We start from the raw sequence: 19,657 nt of genomic DNA on the forward strand, positions 1-19,657 counted from the left end.
AATGAATAGAACCTTTTGAATGAGAGTAGGATTCCTCATCCTCACTCTCCTCTCTCCCTTGCTCTGATGGGGGTTCCCTAGGGAGGCAGTAGGTGTCTCCCTCACATTTCAGGACCACATCAAGGATGAATGGGTGTGTGCGTGGTCCTTCTGTTGGAGTTACCTAGGCGGAGGGCGAGATGTAACCCCCTGGGAAGGTGACCAACAGAGTAAGGCAAACAAAGAGCCATTCACACACTGGAAGAGGTATTGAAGAGTGCACTACTTTTCCAGAATACTTCTACTCAACTGACAAGAAGTGATACACTGCTGGTGTATTCATTTATATGGCAAATATCGATGGAGCAGTTGCCATGGATGTACTAGGCTTGGTGAAAACAAATAGGGACAAACTACTGCACACGATGCTCTTGGTCTAGAAGGGGAAACACACATGAAAACAGTAATTATAATTCACTGTGGTCACTATAATCATGGGAACATGAGGGAGTTCCCCAGAAGCACAAGGGAAGAGGCCCCCCCTGTCTGAGTTTGAGTCCTCTCCAAAGCATACCTTGAGACAAGGATTTGAGAGTAAATTTGAGAGTGCAGGGAACAAAGGTAGAGGAGTAAAGAAGTTTACAGGGAAGCCTGCCAATAGGGTGCACCATACACCTGTGTATCAGTTAGTTATTGCTATGTAACAAATCACCCCAAACTTCATGCCTCAGAAAACCCACCATTTATTCAGCTCCAGATTCTGTGGCTCATCTGTTTGGGCCTTCTGGTCTCCTGGGCTCCTTCATGGACCTGCAGCCAACTTCACGTTGGCTAGGTGTCTCTGTTGGGGGTCCAAAATCTAGAACACAGTGCACAAGGCCTCATGAGACCTGTTACAGAACTGGTCTGTTTTCACTTTTTGCCACATTCTGTTAGCCAAAGCAAAGTCACAGGGCCAGCGAGATTCAAGGGATGGGGAAATAAACTGTGCTTACCGCTGGGAGGAGCTATGTGTCATAAGACAAAGGATGTGAATAGAGAAAGGCTACCAATCAGCCCATCTTACCCCGCTGCTGCAGGGGATTCTGGATCTTCATCCTGCAGGGGATTCTGGATCTTCATCCTGCAGGGAAACACTAGGGAATGGTGGGAAGCACACAGCTTAAAATTATTGCCTCTGAGGGGTGAAGGGGCTGGGGTGCTTGTACACCAGCTATGGAGAGTCATTGGTTGAGCACTACTCTGGGTTTGGGTGTGCCCTTCCAGCCTGTGACAGACAGCAGCCGGGTCTGGTTCTGAAGAAAGGTCCTTAGCTACAGAGATTCAGACACTGGCAGCTGGAAGTCAGCAAGATCATTTGAAACAGTCTGAGGCGGGTGGCAAGGGCGTGGACGACGTCTTCTACACCCACTTTCTCAAAGAATCTCAGTTGATGCATTCATTCTGGAATTTCCAGCAGAAGTGTCATACTACCTTTTGACACCCAGGCTTCTTTCCACTAACTTGTGGGGAATGCTTTCTTTCCGCATTTCCAAACCCCTAACATTCTCCATTACTGTGGTAACTTGATTTCCTCTTGCATGTGTCTGCAACTTACTCTGTTTCCCCTTCTCTCCCGAGCGGCACTGTGTATCACCCACCTGCTGAAGGGCATTTGGCTGTAGTAAAAACCCATGAGCCAGGTACAGGGCTGGGAGCTTTGTTCCTGTTTTCCTGAGGATAGCAGCAATGGCAGGTGAGGGAAGTGTCCACGGCACATCTCAGGCAGAGAGGATCAGGCCTCTGCCCGCTCCATCATCCCAGGAGGGACCTGGGTGGAGCTGGGCCAAGCAGCTGTGCTGCTTTGCAGCCCTGGCTCCAGCCCAGCCCCAGGAGGAGCACAGACAGCGACTCCACTGTCCTACACAGTAACTCAGGCGGGGTGGAAAGAAGCCCAGCTCGAAGCTTCTTCATGGTTGGTGGTTCTCATGGATAGCATAGCATTTCAGATGCAGAACAAGAAGCTGATAGGCAGGGATTTGAGTCACTTTTCTGAGGTCAGAAAGAAAGCTCAGTAGCAGTGGCAGGAAAGAAAACCTGCTGGGAGGTTCCTGAGGCCAAGTCCAGTGTTCTAGCCATTAGACCTGTGGCCTCTGTCTTTAAATAGCCTGTTTCTTGCTCCCACTCTGACGCGCTGCTAACTAGTTGGAATGACTTTGGGGAATACCTTCCTATCTCTAGGAGGATCTGATTTGTAGTTTTCTAAAGGGTGGACCAGCCTTGGTGTGAGGCCCTACCACACATGAGCAGCAGAGATCCATCCCAATGAATATTGGGTATCAGGGACAGCCCTCCCCCTGCTGAGCAGACACTAACCAAGATTTTCCATCTGGATGGTAAGAGGATGGGGAATCTGTAGAGGAGCCTTGAAGACAGAGCTGAGGGGTAACCATGGCAACCATAGAAGAGGCTGGGACCATGCTCACAGCTCCCTCCCCAGCCACCCAGGAAGGCTGGATCTACCTCACAGGTGTACCTAAGAAAATAGTATTTGCTAATATTTTCCTTGGCTTCCAAATAGATCCAACCATCAGAGGTTTTATGCGTAAGCATCTTTCCAGCAGGGCCAAAATGATATGGCTATCGTTTTCCTTCTCACTGGACATTCAACCTAAGAAAAGGATTTACCAAAAGAATGTAGCAAATGGATCCTTTACTTCTCTCAGATCAAGAGCAAACGGAGCCACATGCTGTTGGGGTTTTTTTGTTTTGTTTTTTTTTGCTAAGATTTTTGCAGTTTATTCTGTGTGACTGTGGTGTTGGTCTCTTGCCACAAATGCTAGACGCACCCATCCTGGGGCAGACTTACTGGAAGAAAAGCCAAATTCCAAAGATGCACAGTTGTTTTGTTTTCTGAAGTAAATCTTCCCCCAAACATATTTTTCTTGGACATGCCCTCTTATTAGCATCTCTCCCAAATTTGTTTACAGCCACCTGATATAACCTCAGGCAAATCAGAAAGTGGCCCTGCTTCTCTTGGTAGGTGGAAAACCAAAGACCACTTTGGCTTTCTCCCCAGAGGTCACTGCCCCTCCTCCCAGGGCCAAGGTGACAGGCTTAGGTAGAACATGAGCTGCCCAAAAATCACCTCATTGCAATTGCCATGAGAGGGAAGGTACTAGGTAAAGAACTTCTAGATTTTATGAGGCTTCCTCCCTGACTCCATTCCAGGTGATCTTGATCCAAAAATGATGAGGCTGGGTGGAGGCTGTTGGTGCCGCGCCCAGATCATTTTATGGTACAGGTGCCCCGTTCCCAGCTGCCATTAAGTGTCCCCTGCCAAGGCTCACAGCTGCCCTTCCTCTTATCTTGAGAAGGGCCCTTGCCTCATGGAAGTCGCCTTGCCTGAGAGGTTACACCCATCCTGGGCAGCCCTCTCCAATGACTGCTGATTTAAGGTACAAAAAGCCAGCCTCTTGCCTCAAGTGCCAGTAACTCTATGCTGTGTTTTGTGCTCCAGAGCCCCCTGTGAATCAGGCCAAGGCTAGACTGTACCCAAGACCACCTTGGTCTTACTTGCATAGACTCTTCCCCACTCCAGTCCTGCTTCCCGTGGCATCCCTCACAACCACCCGAATCCTTCCTTGCTGCCAGGGAACCCCACCTGAGATGCTGGAGAGCTCACACCTCACAATCTGTTCCTTCTCAGATCTCCTGGCCAGGAAGTCTGAATCTTTTTCAGAACCGTGAGTTTCAAAAGGAAACCAAATTCAACGTATTTATCAGATATGAGTGGGGGAAAACAGTTGCCAGTGGGCTTTTATCTGCCCTCTTGGAATTGGAGGGTTTTTGGATTTTTAAAAACCAGGACTGTGGAGTGATGAGTAGGAGGTCCCTTCAGGGGGTGAGTGGGACTGTGTCTTTTAGGAATACTTCTGGTTGCTTCTTCCCCCAGGACTTTGTTTTTAAAGAGGACTATCCAGACGCAGGGATAAGAGGAGAGGGGCCCCCTGTGAGATACAGCTTTCATTGCAAAATGTCCTCCCTGTGGGAGCCAGAGCAGATACAGTCCTCAGGGCATAAAAGTCACGTGCTGCTCAGGTGAAGTGAGCAGCCTTCCTGGCCAGGAGCGCTGGCTCTTTTTTGAGAATGTTTACTGTGATAATGAGATTTGAACAGGAGGTGAATGCCATTGTTTCAGTCCACAATTGTGTTTCTTCAAGGGAAAAAAAAGACATTTTTTAAGTTTTCATATATTTTAAAATTTATTTATTTATGGCTGCGTTGGGTCTTCATTGCTGCACGTGGGCTTTCCCTAGTTGAGGCGAGCGGGGGCTACTCTTCTCGTTGCAGTGTGCAGGCTTCTCATTGCGGTGGCTTCTCTTGTTGAGCACGGGCTCTAGGCATGTGGGCTTCAGTAGTTGTGGCACACGCGCTCAGTAGTTGTGGCTCACAGGCTCTAGAGCACAGGCTCAGTGGTTGTGGCACAGGAGCTTAGTTGCTCCACGGCATGTGGGATCTTCCCAGACCAGGGATCGAACCCGCGTCCCCTGCATTGGCAGGCAGATTCTTAACCACTGCACCACCAGGGAAATCCCAAGTTTTCATATTTTTTTTCTGGAAGAAAATTGTTCTTTGTGTGGAAGAACACGATTCATTTAACCTCCTGAGCCAAGAAGGAGAAAATTCTCATTTACGCACCTCTCTGTCCAGCTTCCCCAGGTTCGTCGATTTTAAAGATGGCTCATGGTTAGACCTGGAAGAGTAGGATTGAGATGAAGGAAACCAACAGCAGTTACAAATCTCTTATTCTACACCTTTCAGAAATGCACATCTTCCTTTTCCTCCTGATGTCGGAGGCTAAGCATGCTGTCCATCCCTCCCTTTACCTGGCCTCTCATCATCATTGGTGACTCATCAGCACTGAGTTAGTCCCTCCCTCTCACTTGCCATAGGACACAGGTTCCTAACCTGAGGATATGGGTTCATATCCTCTTGGTGGTCTGCACTTTGAATTCATGGGGTCTGTGAATTTAGATAGGAAAACAATCACAGCTTTATTTTCACTAACTTCAAAGTAAAATTTAGCATCGTAGTCAATTGTCAACGTAGACGACGAAACAGAGTAACATTAGCAGGACCTGTGACTGTCACACATAGAAATCACTGATATTTTCACATCAAGTTACAATGTTGCACATATTTCAAAATATCATTCACATTCATCTCTACTTCAAAGTTATGGTAGCTATGTGATCTACCGCCAAACCTTATTATTCAATGTTATTTTAAAAACCCATATTCATAAACCACATATTTTTAAACATAATTATCACTGTATAGCTGGGTTTTTTATAACTCTATTTTTCATTTTATGCATTTAAAAACATTTTGAAAAGGGGTCCATTCGCTTCACTAGACTTCCAAGAGTATCTGGTGACAAAAACAGGTTAAAAACCCCTGTTCTAGAAGTTTTCCCTGATTTGGGGAAAAGATACATGTTGGAGAAACAAACCTTTTGCTCTGCTTACCGGAATAGACAAAAGATTTTTATTATAATATCCAGAACTGAGACTTTATTATAAGGCCTGTGTCATATTATTACACATTTTTCTCTTTTTTTAACGTGGGGTCAAACCTAGAAGCCGCTGGAGGAAGTAGTTCCCGGACCCTGTAGCTCCCAGCATCTATGATACACTGGTGATGAAGTAAACATTCATTCCTTGTTTGGGTTTGTTAAAGACACGGGTAACTGTCTATCACAGCTTTGATGAGCTCAAGAAAACCAACGCTTCAGGCCCAAAGCAGAGAAACTGGGTATCGTGGTGAATGTGGTAGCCACTTTGTGCACAAATGGGCACATATGTGGTTGTTTGAAGTGCTGCATCTGGAGTGTCTATTCTTGTTTCTACCTTTGGGGACCCAGGTGGGAAGAGCCACTTTCCTCTGGCCCCTATGACTGCTCACCTCACAGGAAGAAGTTTCCAAATCAGGGAGGCTTGTAATTTCAATACGCTTTATTGTCTGTGACCATTTACATTCCCCATTTGGTTCTTGAGCTAGAAACAGGGAAAAATGATGGCCATGACAGAGTTATTTGTGGAGGGACCACAGTGGCCCTGCCGACTTGGGCTCTCTTGAGTTGTCTGGCCTGCGTCATGAAGTGCAGGTTCACTTCTTGCATTTTAAATGCATGTTGGCTGAGTTTAACGGGCGGTGTGTGTGGTGCAGGGTGGCACTGGGCCGCTGCTGGTCAGGTCATCCATTGCTGCACACCATCCCCGTCATGGCATCAGACCTCTGGGCAGCCCGCAAATTTGGGGAATTCCTCTGCCCCCCAAAGTACTCTTTGTCTTTAATCCAGTTGTTATAGTTGGTGAACCTGATTTGTTCCAGATGTTGTAAGATTTAGTGATTCCGGAAACTACTCCTCAAGTCGAGGCTGATGAGGATTTGAATTCCTCTGTTCGCTGGAAACCAGCAGTTCTTTTCACAGTTAAGCAGATGGGGCAGGAGGAGGGAGCCTAAGCTTCTTGGAGGGGCAGGGAGGGCCCTCGGGCTTCTCATGTCTGCCTTGTTAGAAAGAAGGTAGCCTTTGAAGCAAATACTGATTCTATAACTAAATGAGTTATTAAATGAGCCAGAGCTGGGGCCACATTGATGCTAGCAAAATCAGTGAGGATATATAGACATTTTTTTTTTTTTAAGTAACACATATTTACATGAACGATCTGAATGTTACTAAGGAAACCACTATTTTAGTTCAGATCACCTTAGTAAATACTTTTCTCTTACTTTATGAGCATAAAACCATCCAAAGGGGCTACGTATGAGGGAGATAGAGGTATTTCTGATTTCACATAAGTGGTTTTCAAAGCAGAAATTCACTCCCAGGAATCATTTCCCTGACCCTCTGTAAACTTTAGTTGACATGCCTTACAGAGGTGCCCCGTGATCTCTGTCTGGAGTTAATAGCCATGTGGGTCTGTTTTGCATGATTAGAAGGGATTTATAAAGCATGGCAAGATGTGAAGCACATCTCAAACTCTATGTATAATAGCCCACTGTTGGAGGAGGTTGAAACCTACACCCGTACAGATAGCATATTCTGTTTAACAGAGTATTATTGGTTTATGCAGTTTTTGAGGATATAAACAATATGAATACTAAAGCTCCTTAAAATTATAGATTTAAAACAAAAGCAGAAATTAATTAATGTAGATTGTTGCTGTTTAGATTTTTTTTAAGTGTATTTGAAAGTAGACAAATGCCCAGATAGATGGTGGTGGGAGTCTGGGACAACCTGTGTAAGTGACCCAGGGATTCAGCTGCAGCCCAGCCAGGTGACTGGGGTGTGTATCCAGGGAAACCAGTCAGGAGGAGAAGCTGAGTGCTGACAGAGCTATGTGCGTTGGGCACACCTGAGAAGCAGGTGGGTCCCTGACGTGGCACTGAGTTTTGAACAAAGCAGAATAGGTTGCAGGTTATAAAATAAGGGGATCCTGAGCTGGTCGGTATGAGGATCATCAAATGGGTTAGATCAGATGATTGTGGGGTGAGGCTGTAAACCACAGGAAGTTTCCCCTGGCCTGGGCTTTTGTGGGGCCAGCTGTACGATAACCACAGGACAAGATGAATAGTTGGGCAAAAGTAACAGCTCCTACCATTCTAGAGTATATTAAAATATAAAACAAGATTAGATTTGATTTCTTAAAAGTGTACATTTTAGGTACAATATCTTTTTTGGGCATTTCTTGGTGATTCTTTTGACCAAAAAATATGTTTTTACCAAAAAAAAAAGTGATATCTTTTTTGGTGGTCTTAGTTAATAAAATAAATTCCTAAATGTTTGCCATAATAGCTAGAACCTTCAAAATCAGGAAACTTTAATGACTTTTCATGGCAGTGAAAATTGGTATTTGGATTCTATATACTTTGATGTTTCAGTGAGTTCTATAAGAATAGGCAGTAAAACTATTAAAGTAACTAACTAACAAAGTAAAACTAACTAAAATGAGCCAGCAATACAAAAACAATTCCCATCCCTGTAGGAAGGAGGAACTTTGGAGCTTACACTGGAACATTCCGTGGGGACTGAATCCTTTGTAGTCCCTTGCTGGAACTCAAGGTTTCCTTGTCCAGAGTTCCATCGCATGAAAATTGGGGAAAGGATGGCTTCCCTAACTTATTGCAAGCTGAGAGTCAGGGACTAAGAATCTAAAAACATAGCGCATTTATCTGTTCCCCACCTTTCTTTGCTCTGTTCATAGGAGCCTGACTCTGAAAAACTACATTTCCCAGGCTCCTTTGCCAACAGACTTCCTGTTAAGTTTGGCCAATGAGAGCACCGTTGAGAGGCTGAAGGGAGGGAGAAGAAGGGTCAAGGTATTTCTCCCAACCTCACCCACTTCATGCAGCATCTCTGGTAATAACTACATCCCCTCTGTGGTCTGAGCCTCTTCTTGGCAGTCCCAGCTCTGGTCACAACCTCCTCCCTCAGTCCCTCCAGCTTCATGGATAATAGTTACTTCTAATCTCTGGTTTTCCTCATCTCCCCTTGTTTTCTCTTTTGGCTTTTCTGGCACCTTTGTTCCTAGTTCCCCGTTTTAATCTCTTCCAGTGAACTACCTGGCATGGACTCTGTTTTGCTAGCTGCACCCTGACTGATACAGTGTGTTTGAATCCTGGCACTTCCATTAGGTAAACTGGTACTACCACTAATTACCCAATAAGTTCCTAAGTCACTTATATCACTTGGTACTCAATGTCATTGCAAAATAGGGAGGAGATTGCTCTATAATCAATTCTGAAGTCCTTTTCAGCTTTAAAAGACCATGAGTCTCTAAACTTTGATCTTATAAAACTGTGTGTATCACTCCACGTCTGACTCGGAGATGTTTTTATCATTTACTCCCCAGGACATGGCTTAGCCTTCATAATATTCTATGTGTACAGAATATGGTGAAGGCATTCCCAGTGGCTTCTTACCTCTAAAGGCTGATGTTGGCAGCTTTTTCCTTTGGAGACATAAAAATGTTGGGATTTTGAGAATGGGTTTATACAGTTTTGTATAGATTGCTAAGGAGTTGCCTGTGTCACAGAGGCGAGGCCTCCAGTCTGGCTCTTTGAATGCAAGTGCTTCTGTAATGAAGAATCTCAGGGGCTTTGAAGCAACTCTCAGATGCAGCAGTAGGCTTGACTGTAAAAACTCTCATCCTGTAGAGGTGAACAGAGGCTGAAGACCAATCACTGTAATGACATTCTAGGACAAAGTGGTGTCAACACTTGCGCCTTGGAGGTATTGACAGCTGCCCTCCTGGGTTGCGAAGCCAAGGACAGCCCCTTATAGAGTGCCTGCCCTGCAAAAATGGGTTCAGAAATTTGTGCTTGCTGCCATTTGTGTCTTCTCTAATTGGTCCCTAGTCATTCTCCCCAAAGTGAATTGCACTGGGGAAGCTCAGAAATATATACTCCTCAGATTCAGCAAGGGTGGTGTGCTATGTGACTTACCTTAAGGTGCACTGGTTTAGGGCAGGGACAATATTAAAAATAGTTAACAACCTGCACAGCAGGCATACCTACCTTTTAGAAGCAGTCACCAGGCATAGACAACCAGAACAGTGCCCCTGGTGCAACCCACTGGCGGTCAGCCCTGGGTTAGGGGTGTGTTCAGTCACCCATACCTATGTTTCCTGGAACCATGGGAAGAAACGGAGACTATGGCACCTGAGGTGGATCCTTGTGACGGTGGCATGAGAAGGAAAGTGAACAGGATGTGGATCACAAGGGGTGGAGTGGGGTTTCTCGAAGGCCTGGAGCCCCTTTCAGATGGTCAGAGATAACAGGATTAGCTGATCTGACCTGCCAGAAACAGGCCTTATTCACCAGGTCATAAAGCTGGCATAGGGCCCCACCACAGGCACTGTCAACACTGTCAAATCCCTTTACCCTTATGTGCTGGCCTGGCGTCCGGCTCCCAGAACTGCATCTCTCTGCCTACTCTACCCACCGGATAGCAGTCAGGTAGCAGGCCAGAGGTGCTGGGAATAGATGCTCTCCCTTTCCCACATCATCCCTCAACCAGTGACTGGAGTTGGCACATAAATTCTTCCTTCATTGCATAGATGCGACAACTCAGGACATTCCTTATGGCCTAGATCTGTGTGGTTTACCTCCTTTTTGCACCACATCACATGTAACCAATGAGGTTCCCCTGCCCAGTGTACAACTTGGGGCATCACATTTTGGTAAAAGTCAAAATTATCTTCTGGGGCAGAAAAGTACATATGTGGGACACCTTTTTTTTAAATTTTTACAATATTCATTACAGCATTTTATAAGCAAGTGAGTTTCAGGAGCTAAATATTATCAATTTTATGTCTTTAAATACTCAATTTTATTTTTACCCCAGTTTATTTTCCCTAGACCTCTATTTTGCAAGTAACATGAGCAAATCTGTGCCATTGAAACTTAATTACAGACAACCATATTATATGTTAAAAGTACAATACATAGAATTTGCTGAGAATCTAGAACAGTGCTGACCAATAGGCTTTAAACTTTTTAAACTTTCTGGTAGCCACATTGAAAAATTAAAGTGGAACTGGTGCGACAAATTTTATTTAGTGTATCAAAAATCATTTAAACATGTAATTAATACTAAAGCAGTGATTGAGTTTTTTTCTTTTTTTTTTTTGCGGTACGCGGGCTTCTCACTGTTGTGGCCTCTCCCGTTGCAGAGCACAGGCTCCAGACGCACAGGCTCAGCAGCCGTGGCTCACGGGCCTAGCCGCTCCGCAGCATGTGGGATCTTCCCGGACCAGGGCACGAACCCGTGTCCCCTGCATCGGCAGGCGGACTCTCAACCACTGCGCCACCAGGGAAGCCCTGATTGAGATTTTTAAATCCTTTTTTGTTTTATTGCACTAAGTCCTCGAAATCTGGTGTGTATTTTACACTAATTCAGACCTGCCGCATTTCCAGTGCTCAAAAGGCACATGTGACCAGTGGCTACCATATCTGACAGCACAGGTCTAGAACATACTATGTTGTCTCACTTAGTAGATGAGAGAGCTGGGGTAATTATACACCAATTCTCATCAGTCATTGTTTGAGGGCTGCTACAGGGAATGTCAGGGGCTTAATTCTTAGGCATTTAGCTGGCCTGTAGCAAAAGGTCCTCCGGCAAAAGATGGGGATGCTGGCAGATGGAATTGCAGCCTTGGAGGCTGTAGAGATAAGACGCCCAGGGACAGGAGCAGAACCACCCATACACAGCCTACTACGTTTTGCAATACCTTCACTTTGGTGCCTTGTTATTTATTAACAAATTATTTGCAACACACCTGGCATTGGTGACTCAAGATAACTGTTAAGTTTACTGGCCTAGAGGATAAACTCAGCACTCTGACATTCAAGGTCCATGGGAATCTGGACACAGCCTACACATTCTATCAGTATTGTCCTACCCATCTTATTGCTAAGAATGTCCTTTTCCTGCCTCTTTCCATGTTATTTCTGAGTCACTTCCATCCCTTTATCTTTTGTTTACTTTTTTCTCTGCCTGGAATGTCCTTCCTATTTGTCTGTCCCCCCATTTGCTCCTCATCCTTTAAAATTTGCTCATTTTCTACATCTCTCAGGGAACTTCTTACAGCAACATCAGTCTACAGTGTTTTCTTTGCTCTGGATTTCTCTTGCCTCTTATACTGCACCTGTTCTTTTGGCGTGACTTGTCTTATCAGCTTCATGGTGCATCTCCTTCACATAATAATTTATTTGGTGCCTTGTGCTCATATTCCTCATAGGAAGACATCCGATGAACAACTGTGGTTTTATGTGGGTTTTTTCATGTTTGTAATTTTGAGCACTAAAAGTTGAAAAGCTATGATAGTTGTCAACAAAGTGCCAAGAGGGAGATTGTCCAACATAGCTGCTGAAGGCATCTGGAGTCATCCTGAATGCCTCCACCAATTTCAAGGAAAATTGTCAAGAGGAAAAATAAGCACTCACAATAGCTTTTGTAAAGAGATGACAGCACCCAGTATTCTAAATATTCTAAATGGTAAGAAGGCAACTACGATTTCATTTCTCATCCTATACCCGAATAAGTGTTATGTAACTTTTATACCGTTTAGTTGTATTTTTATGTACTTTAGGAGCAATGCCACACAGGGAGAATCGCTGGCCCAGGAGTTAGGAGGGCTGCCTGGCTCTGCCACTATCTTCTGTGTGGCCTCAGGGAAGTGGTTAATTCTGGCCTTTATCTGCAAAATGATGACTCAAATGAGTCCCCATCCAGCTGTCAAGTTCCATTTCTGATTTTATGATGTCTGCTCATTTTTAAGACTAGGAATTGTTTATGATTTTAAATTACAGTGGCTATAATTTATGTCACTGCTTTTATGGCACATTGTTGAGGATATCTGTGATTTGTTGGATGCTGAATCCTTACTCAGGAATGTGGCCCCCGATTTTGACATTTCTCCTATGGGAGAACATGTTCTGCTTCACAGTGTCCTTTTTAATATGATTTCCATGAATGGAGAAACCAGTGTGTGTGGGTGTGGGTGTGGACAATCGGTCTTAGCCAAATTTTTGTTGACAGGGCTATCATTCCATTAATTGTAGGATTCATGGTTCACTTCCTTGATAATACTTTGCGTAATATCCCCGATGGCCCTCCCCTAACCCCACTGTCCCTGCAGAATCCCTTCTTTGTCCTCTCATCGCATACAGGGTCTCGTAAGGGTCTCATAAGGATGTTTGCTTATCCCTAAGGGTCGGCAGGTAGCACATATTGACATTAACTTATGTCGCACATGTTTGTTTCCTCCACTAGACTGTGAATTCCTTGAGGGCTGGAACCTGTATCCTTGGTGCCTAAATTGAGAAGGTAGTTTTAAAAAGTGATGGATGGATAAATGATTAGAAAGAGGAAGGGAGGGAGGATGGAAGGAGGAAGGCAGGAAAGGAAAGAGTAGGTGGATTTGGCTGCCCTGTAGTATTACCCTAGTTGTCATTATCAAATATAGTTGTGGTTCATAAATATAATGTCAGTCTTAATGACAGTATAACAGGAAGTTTTGTGAACTCAAATACAGTTGACTAGAATGTGCTTGACTTAACCCCTGTCTTAGCATCCTTTACTAAGGCTAAATTTAAACTAGCAGCAAAAGAAAATAAAAGTATTATATTCTACAAAAGATAGATTATAACCACAAGTTATTTAAATAAGGTCATTGTTTATATCTTTAAGACTTAAGGAAGGTCTAAAATGATCTAATAGAAAATTATTAAACACCAATTTAGCTGCTTTAGTTTCTTTCCTTAGTATCTTCACCAAAGAATTATCTGCATAAAACTGTTTCTGTGATGGTAGAAAAGAATTTGCTTTAGTGACCTTTAATGGTTCAGCATAGGATGATTTGGTATGGAAATGTATTGCATTTACCCAATAAGGAACTTTGAATGGTATGTGTTTTTAATGTACAGTAATGAGTGAGGTCAAAGTACAGTTTCTACAGTGATCCTCAGGTACCACACGACCACTAAGATGCCCGTAGCAGCATCTGACATTTGGAGTATTGAATGAATTGGCACTAAACTTCAATATAAACCCAGCATGTTCACAAACAGCTGCTGTAAGATGTATTAGAACAGTTATATTTATTATTTTTGATAAAACATGAGCAAGATGTTTCAGCAGGCTGTATGTGTGCTGTAAGATAAACTTTATAGAAACTGTACAGTTTGTACCTTATGTTAGTGACTAATCATGCCTTTCATATAAAAGTACACCAGAGTCATTGGTGTACATAGAAATCTGACCCACTTAAGAGACTGCAGAATCAAATTAGAATTAATGGGAAAATTTCTCAGAGACTAAAATGCCTTGAAAATTAGAAAGATTGTTCTTCAGTAAATCAGAAAGCACCCGTGGAATGTTTAGCACAAAAACACTGTGCCTCATTGTTTTACTCTTTTAGCAGTCCCGTCCGAGACGTTGGTCTTCACGGAATCCTGTTTTTTTTCAGATGTCATTAAATGACATTTCTTGCCAAAGCCCTTCCTGGCTGAGCTGGAGATTATATAAGAGTTGTAGCTCAGACAGCCTTCATGATGAAGGAAGTTTGGCACCAGCTCCAGCATAGCACCTCCATGGCCTGGTGACCTTGATCAGAGTGGACTCCCCTGTGGGGGGCTCGGCATCTTCACCTGTAAATGTAAAGATTGAACTCATGATCTGTTGTGGGGAGGTCATGCATGCCATTCATTCATTCAGCAAGGGTTTGTTGAGCACCTACTGTGTGCCAGGCACCATTCTATCCCTGAGGGTTCAATGATGAGCAAAACCAGACAGAAGTCCCTGCCCCCTGGTGCCTAGATCCTAGTGGGGAGAGAGATCATCCTTAATCAAACAGCCACACAAATATGTCATGACAACCTTGGGAAATGCCATGAAGGGCTGGTGGAGCCCTGCGGCTGAAGAAGCTCATAATAGGGAGATTTATTTCACCCAGACGGGAGACCAGAAAGGGCATCCTAAGGGTGTGACAGGTGAGGGGCTGGAGAACGCAGGCAACGGTGGAGAGGGACGGGCTTTGAAGGCACAGGAGGCACTGAGTTCTAAGCTCAGCAACTTGACCACCTTATCTCCCTGCATCTCGATTTCCTCATCTGTAAAAATACAGCTGACATCAGGAACTTTTCATGCTGTCATGCTGTTGAAGGTTTCAGGACAACTTGTTTGCAAGTACCCAGCACCAGGCAAACTACATTGCATTGCATTTCTAAGAATAGCTTTGGAAGCAGAGATCTACTGTTTTGTACGTGGACTTTCAGATGTGAAGAAAGAGTGAAAACAGCTTTGAGCCTTCTTTTGTTAAAACGTCTGAGTTTGCTTTCAGCCCTGGGAGGTCCCTGGCTTCCCTTAATCATAGAGCCTTGTTTGCCTTACTTGACTTTGAAAACCTGGGAATGACCTTGCTGCCTGATTAAGTGACAGAGGCTTTAGGGGCTGGCAGAAGATTAGACATCCCTGGCCTGATCCCTTGCCGTTTACACACAAGGGAAGGAGGCTGATCACATGAATGACAAAACTGGAGTGAGCAGGCAGCCCCTGCCCCATGGTCCTGGGCTTTTCTGTCTTGTCTCTCTGCTTAATATTTCATTTGGAAACTATGGATACTTTCTGAGGCTACTTGTGGGTGCTTAGGCAAATCCTTCTTGAGATAACGCAAGGCTAATGCTCTCTCATAACTCTTCAAGGCCTGAGAATTATTTCTTTAATCTTAAAAAAGCAAACAGGAGGACAGAAATAACCCATCAATTGTTTAAAATGAAAATGGCCAACAATAATAAATAATTGCCACAATAATAGGTTGAGGTCAGGGTCTTCATTTACTGGAGGCCATTCAAGAATTTGAAACTTTTCTCCAAGTTAATTTTTCACATCTTGTTTGGATCCTCAGAGCTCTTGCTTCCAAAACCAAGGCCATCAGATCTCTCATTGCACGTTATTCTTGTTGACGTGCCAGGCATGCAGGAAAGTGAGGTCCTCTCTTCATGGATGGGTAATGATGATCCCCTCCCCCCAAAAAATGCATATTTCAAAGTTTTATAGCCTACTGAGATTTTGGAGAGTTCTCTTCTCTTTCATGCTGTATTAATGGTTGCAAACAACAATAAACATGTGCTTGTTAATTTAAGTGGAAAAGGAATTTATTGGAAGGATATGGGTTGGTTCAGAGCCTAGGCAGGAGGGAGAGGCAAGGCTTAGCCCAGGATGCCAACCCTGGGCTGTCAACTCCTCTGCAACCACCTCAGATGATCTCAGAGGGCCCTGGTGTCATTGGGCAGCCCTCAAAATTCGTGGCCCCAGTTGGCAGCATCCACCCCCCACACTGAGGCCACTTGACCACCCTTAGATCACGTGACTGCACTTAGTTAAGTGCCCACACTTGAATGACCAAGAGAAGGGCAGAGGGAGGGTATGCCCCTTTTCTGCTGATAGTTCTTCCACCTCTCTTGAGATTCCCCCCAAACAAAAACGTGTCAGGATGCTGAGTGGCCAAAAGTAAGAACTGTCCGTTACTCAAACCCTCATATGCTTGATGACATCTGCCACTAACTGGCTGGCCAGTCAAAGATCGGCCTCCAATGTGAATTTATTTTGTCCAAAACTCACATTCTCTAATAATCATCAGCCTCACGTGCATCTTCATCCTTGTCATCATCCTCACCACCATCATCCTCATGCCGTTGATGGTCCATTCACTCCCCTGCTCTCCTGGGCTGCCATTTCCCTCCATCTCCTCACCCTTCAAATATTCCCCTCTCCCCCTCTCCCTTCCCAGTCTTTGACGCTGCTTCTATTTCACTGCAAAGTGGAAGCAATCACAGGGGAACTTTCATTTGTTCCTGCCACCCTTCTACTGATGCATCTGGGCCATGCGCTCCACTTTCTCACTTCGTACCAGCTGAGGCCTGCCCCTCCGTTTGTTCACCAGGCCATCCAGCAGCTGTGCCCTGTCATGTCTTTATTAATTGTCCCCTGTCTAGTAGATCCTTCCTGTGATCATGTAAATATGCCATGATAATTCCCATCTGAAAAGAAAAAAACAATTCCCTTGAGCCCACTTCCCCCACCAGCTGTCAATCCTATTTCTCTGCTTTCCTTTATAGAAAAATTCCTCCAAAGAGTCAGCTTTATAGAAAAATTTCCTTTATAGAAAAATTTCTCCAAAGAGTCAGCTGTGCTTATTGTTTCCATTTCTTCTCCTCCTACCTCTCTCAGACCAACTCCGATCATCCCTGTCACTGCACTTCAGCAGTTCTTATCAAGATCACCAATGGCCTCCAGATGGCTAATTCCAGTGGCCAGTTCTAATTCCTCATGTTAGATTACCACATTTTGACGAAACCGATTACTCCTTTCTTGAAGCATGTGGCTGCTTGGAGACTGTCTCTCTTGGTTTTCCTCCCATCTCCTTAGCCACTCTTTTTCAGTCTCCTTTGCTGGCTCCTTGTCATCTTTAGCTCCTAAACATGAGACCCCCTTCTCTAGTTACATGCATTCCCTAGTGATCATTTCTAGTCCACCCAAATGCATACCTCCAACCCTGACCCCTCCTTCCACTCTAGACCCTTACATCCAACCATCTCAGCATCTCTTCTTGAAAATCCAATAGGCATTTGGATTTTCTCTGCTGACCTTCTATACCCATGGTCTTTCCCATCTCAATAAGTGACCCCTCTTCCCTTCATCCAATCCATAAGCAAAATCTGTTGGCACAACCTTTGAGACATCCAGAATATGACCTCAGCTTCTACATTGTGGTCTGGGCTGCCATCTTCTTACACCTGAATTATTACAAGTACCTTCAAACCAAGCTCTCTCCTTCCCCCCCACCAACCACTCACTCCAGACAGTTCACATCACATCCAGTGAGCCTTTAACCATTGAAGTCAGGTCACACCATGCCCTGCTCAGAGGCCTGCAGGAGCTCCTGTCTCAGAGGCAAACCATGGGCCTAGGGATGGCCCACAATGCGTGGTCTGCCCACCCCTACTCCCTTCACCTTGAAGCCCATTTCCTCCCACTCTGCCCCTTACTCCTCTCCAGCCACACGGGTCTCCTTGCTGCCCTTGAATACACCAGACACAACTTTTCCTTTGCTAGTTCTCAGATATCTGGGTATCTTGCTCTCTTTCTTTCTTCCAATTTCTACTGAGAGGTCACCTCATCAGTGAAGCTTCCCTGATCGGCCTATTTAAAATTGCACCCTACTCTCCCTCCAAATCTGGTGTCCTCTATCCTTCTTACCTTTTGTAAGTTTTCTCCGTTGCTCTTATCACAATCTGACCTGTATGTTTGCTTCTTTATGTATGTGTTTTTTGTCTCCTTGAAGCTACAGGAAAGCAAGAGCTCTCTTTTGTTCACTGCTTTCTCTAGCACATAGAGTAGTGATTGGCATGTAGTAGGTGCTCAGAAATATTTGAATAAATTACTGTATGACCAAATTCCATGTATAGGTTATTAAATGTCTTATAATTTTCCAAGTTGGATGCACTAGATTTCACATGAGCCACAGGACAGCTTAGTGAGTTAGGCAACACAGGACCATAGAACTCCCCGTGCTTAGATGACGAAGCTGAGGCCCATGGGGGCTGACTGAGTGCCCCGGGACGCATGGCTAGTTACTGGACTTCCTGGGACTTGTAGTTCTGATCCCAGTAGAGTTTCCGCCCCCACTCTCAGCTATCCCCTGAAGCCTCATGTTATATCAGTGAAAGCTTCAGAACACTTATTGCTGTTCATATTTCCTTGCAGTGTTGATGACAGAACCCCGTATCTAGCTATGGGGGCTGTGAAGAATATCTCCCTAAACATCTCCATCTCCAACCTCGGGGACGATGCCTATGATGCCAACGTGTCCTTCAATGTTTCCCGGGAGCTCTTCTTCATCAACATGTGGCAGAAGGTAAGAAGGACCCACATCTAGTGCATTTGCTGACTTTCATCGTACCTTGGAATATGCAGTGATTCTGCAGAGGTTATTCCTTTATGTGGAGGATCGCTTGGAATTATAATTTTTTCCTCCTGAACTTAGAAAGCATCGTTGGTAAAAGCCAAAGAAACCGTAAATGCCCACGATGCATCAGAGCCGTATCCATATCTCACACAGTTTCCCATCCCTTCTCTCTTGTGAAACCCTCTCTGCACAGTTTTATGTCTGGCCCCTTCTCTGAGATGATACAGTCATCATCTCCGGCACACGCATGTTCTAGAATATTCCCACTGTAGGTCAGTAGTTGTTGTGAAAAACCAGATAAGAAATGAGAACAGATCACTGCTTATCATGCACGTTATCACCAATGGTGCCCTTGATGTTTTCCATTCGAGGATCATGAACATCTGCCTCTGCTTTGGCATATTGATTTAGTCCTGAGATATTTTAGTGAATTGAGGAAATTAAATTATTTCCATGAATTGAGTGAGTTTTAAAGAGCGATTTAATTTATTTGCACGATTGACGTTTAAATAGCATGACTCAGAAAGGAAAAAGGAGCTGGGATTCTCTCTAGTCCCATAATCCCCCTCAGTGAACCACTTTGGGGAAGAAAGTGTAATGGGTCTCAAACGTAGGTGGCAGGAGGAATGAGTGGACTCGGATAGACCGACTTCTACCTGATGGTTGTCTGACTGTGGGCAGCTGTTCCGATGGGAAGTTTTGCAGCTTTTCAAAGTGTTCACAGATTTGAACTGCAGCACCTTGATGTCTGTGTAAAAATGGAGCCGGAATCACTTTCCAAGGGAAACCTTGGCCCTGCCCACAGGTGAGCGCTTGGTGTGCCTTCGGGCGGTGGGCAGCCTCTGTCCAGGCACAGGTCCTGCTAGGCTCAGTTGTTTGGACAGGACTGTGCCAACCCTGCCTGGCTTAGGGGGCAGCTGGGGCATATGGAGACATCCTGAAAGGCACTTCAAGAACATCCCAAGCAGTCATGTTAGAATCTCTGATGCTCTGTAGCTTCTGGAGCTACAGGGTAGGGGAGACCACAGAGGCATTGAATGCAAGAAGGGCATGCTTTCCAGCCACTTCTACACCCTCAAAATTGTCCCTGATTTTAAGCCCAGTCCAGAGGGAGCCAAGAATCTTCAGGGTTCTATTACCTGGCTGTGCACCGAATCTCTTTT

General features: G+C 44.7%; 1 protein-coding gene across 2 annotated transcripts in view; it reads left to right on the forward strand.

Annotated features, from left to right (window-relative positions):
• Positions 1-19,657, forward strand: part of ITGA9 (integrin subunit alpha 9) — a 352,979-nt gene that overhangs the window by 201,097 nt on the left and 132,225 nt on the right. For both annotated transcript variants that reach the window (XM_060022170.1, XM_060022171.1), the window contains exon 18: positions 18,293-18,443. In XM_060022170.1, the coding sequence (XP_059878153.1) occupies positions 18,293-18,443 (151 nt within the window). The remainder of the gene's footprint in view (positions 1-18,292; positions 18,444-19,657) is intronic.

Source organism: Delphinus delphis, chromosome 10 (genome assembly GCF_949987515.2).
Source record: "Delphinus delphis chromosome 10, mDelDel1.2, whole genome shotgun sequence".
In the NCBI taxonomy this organism is placed as follows: Eukaryota; Metazoa; Chordata; class Mammalia; order Artiodactyla; family Delphinidae; genus Delphinus; species Delphinus delphis.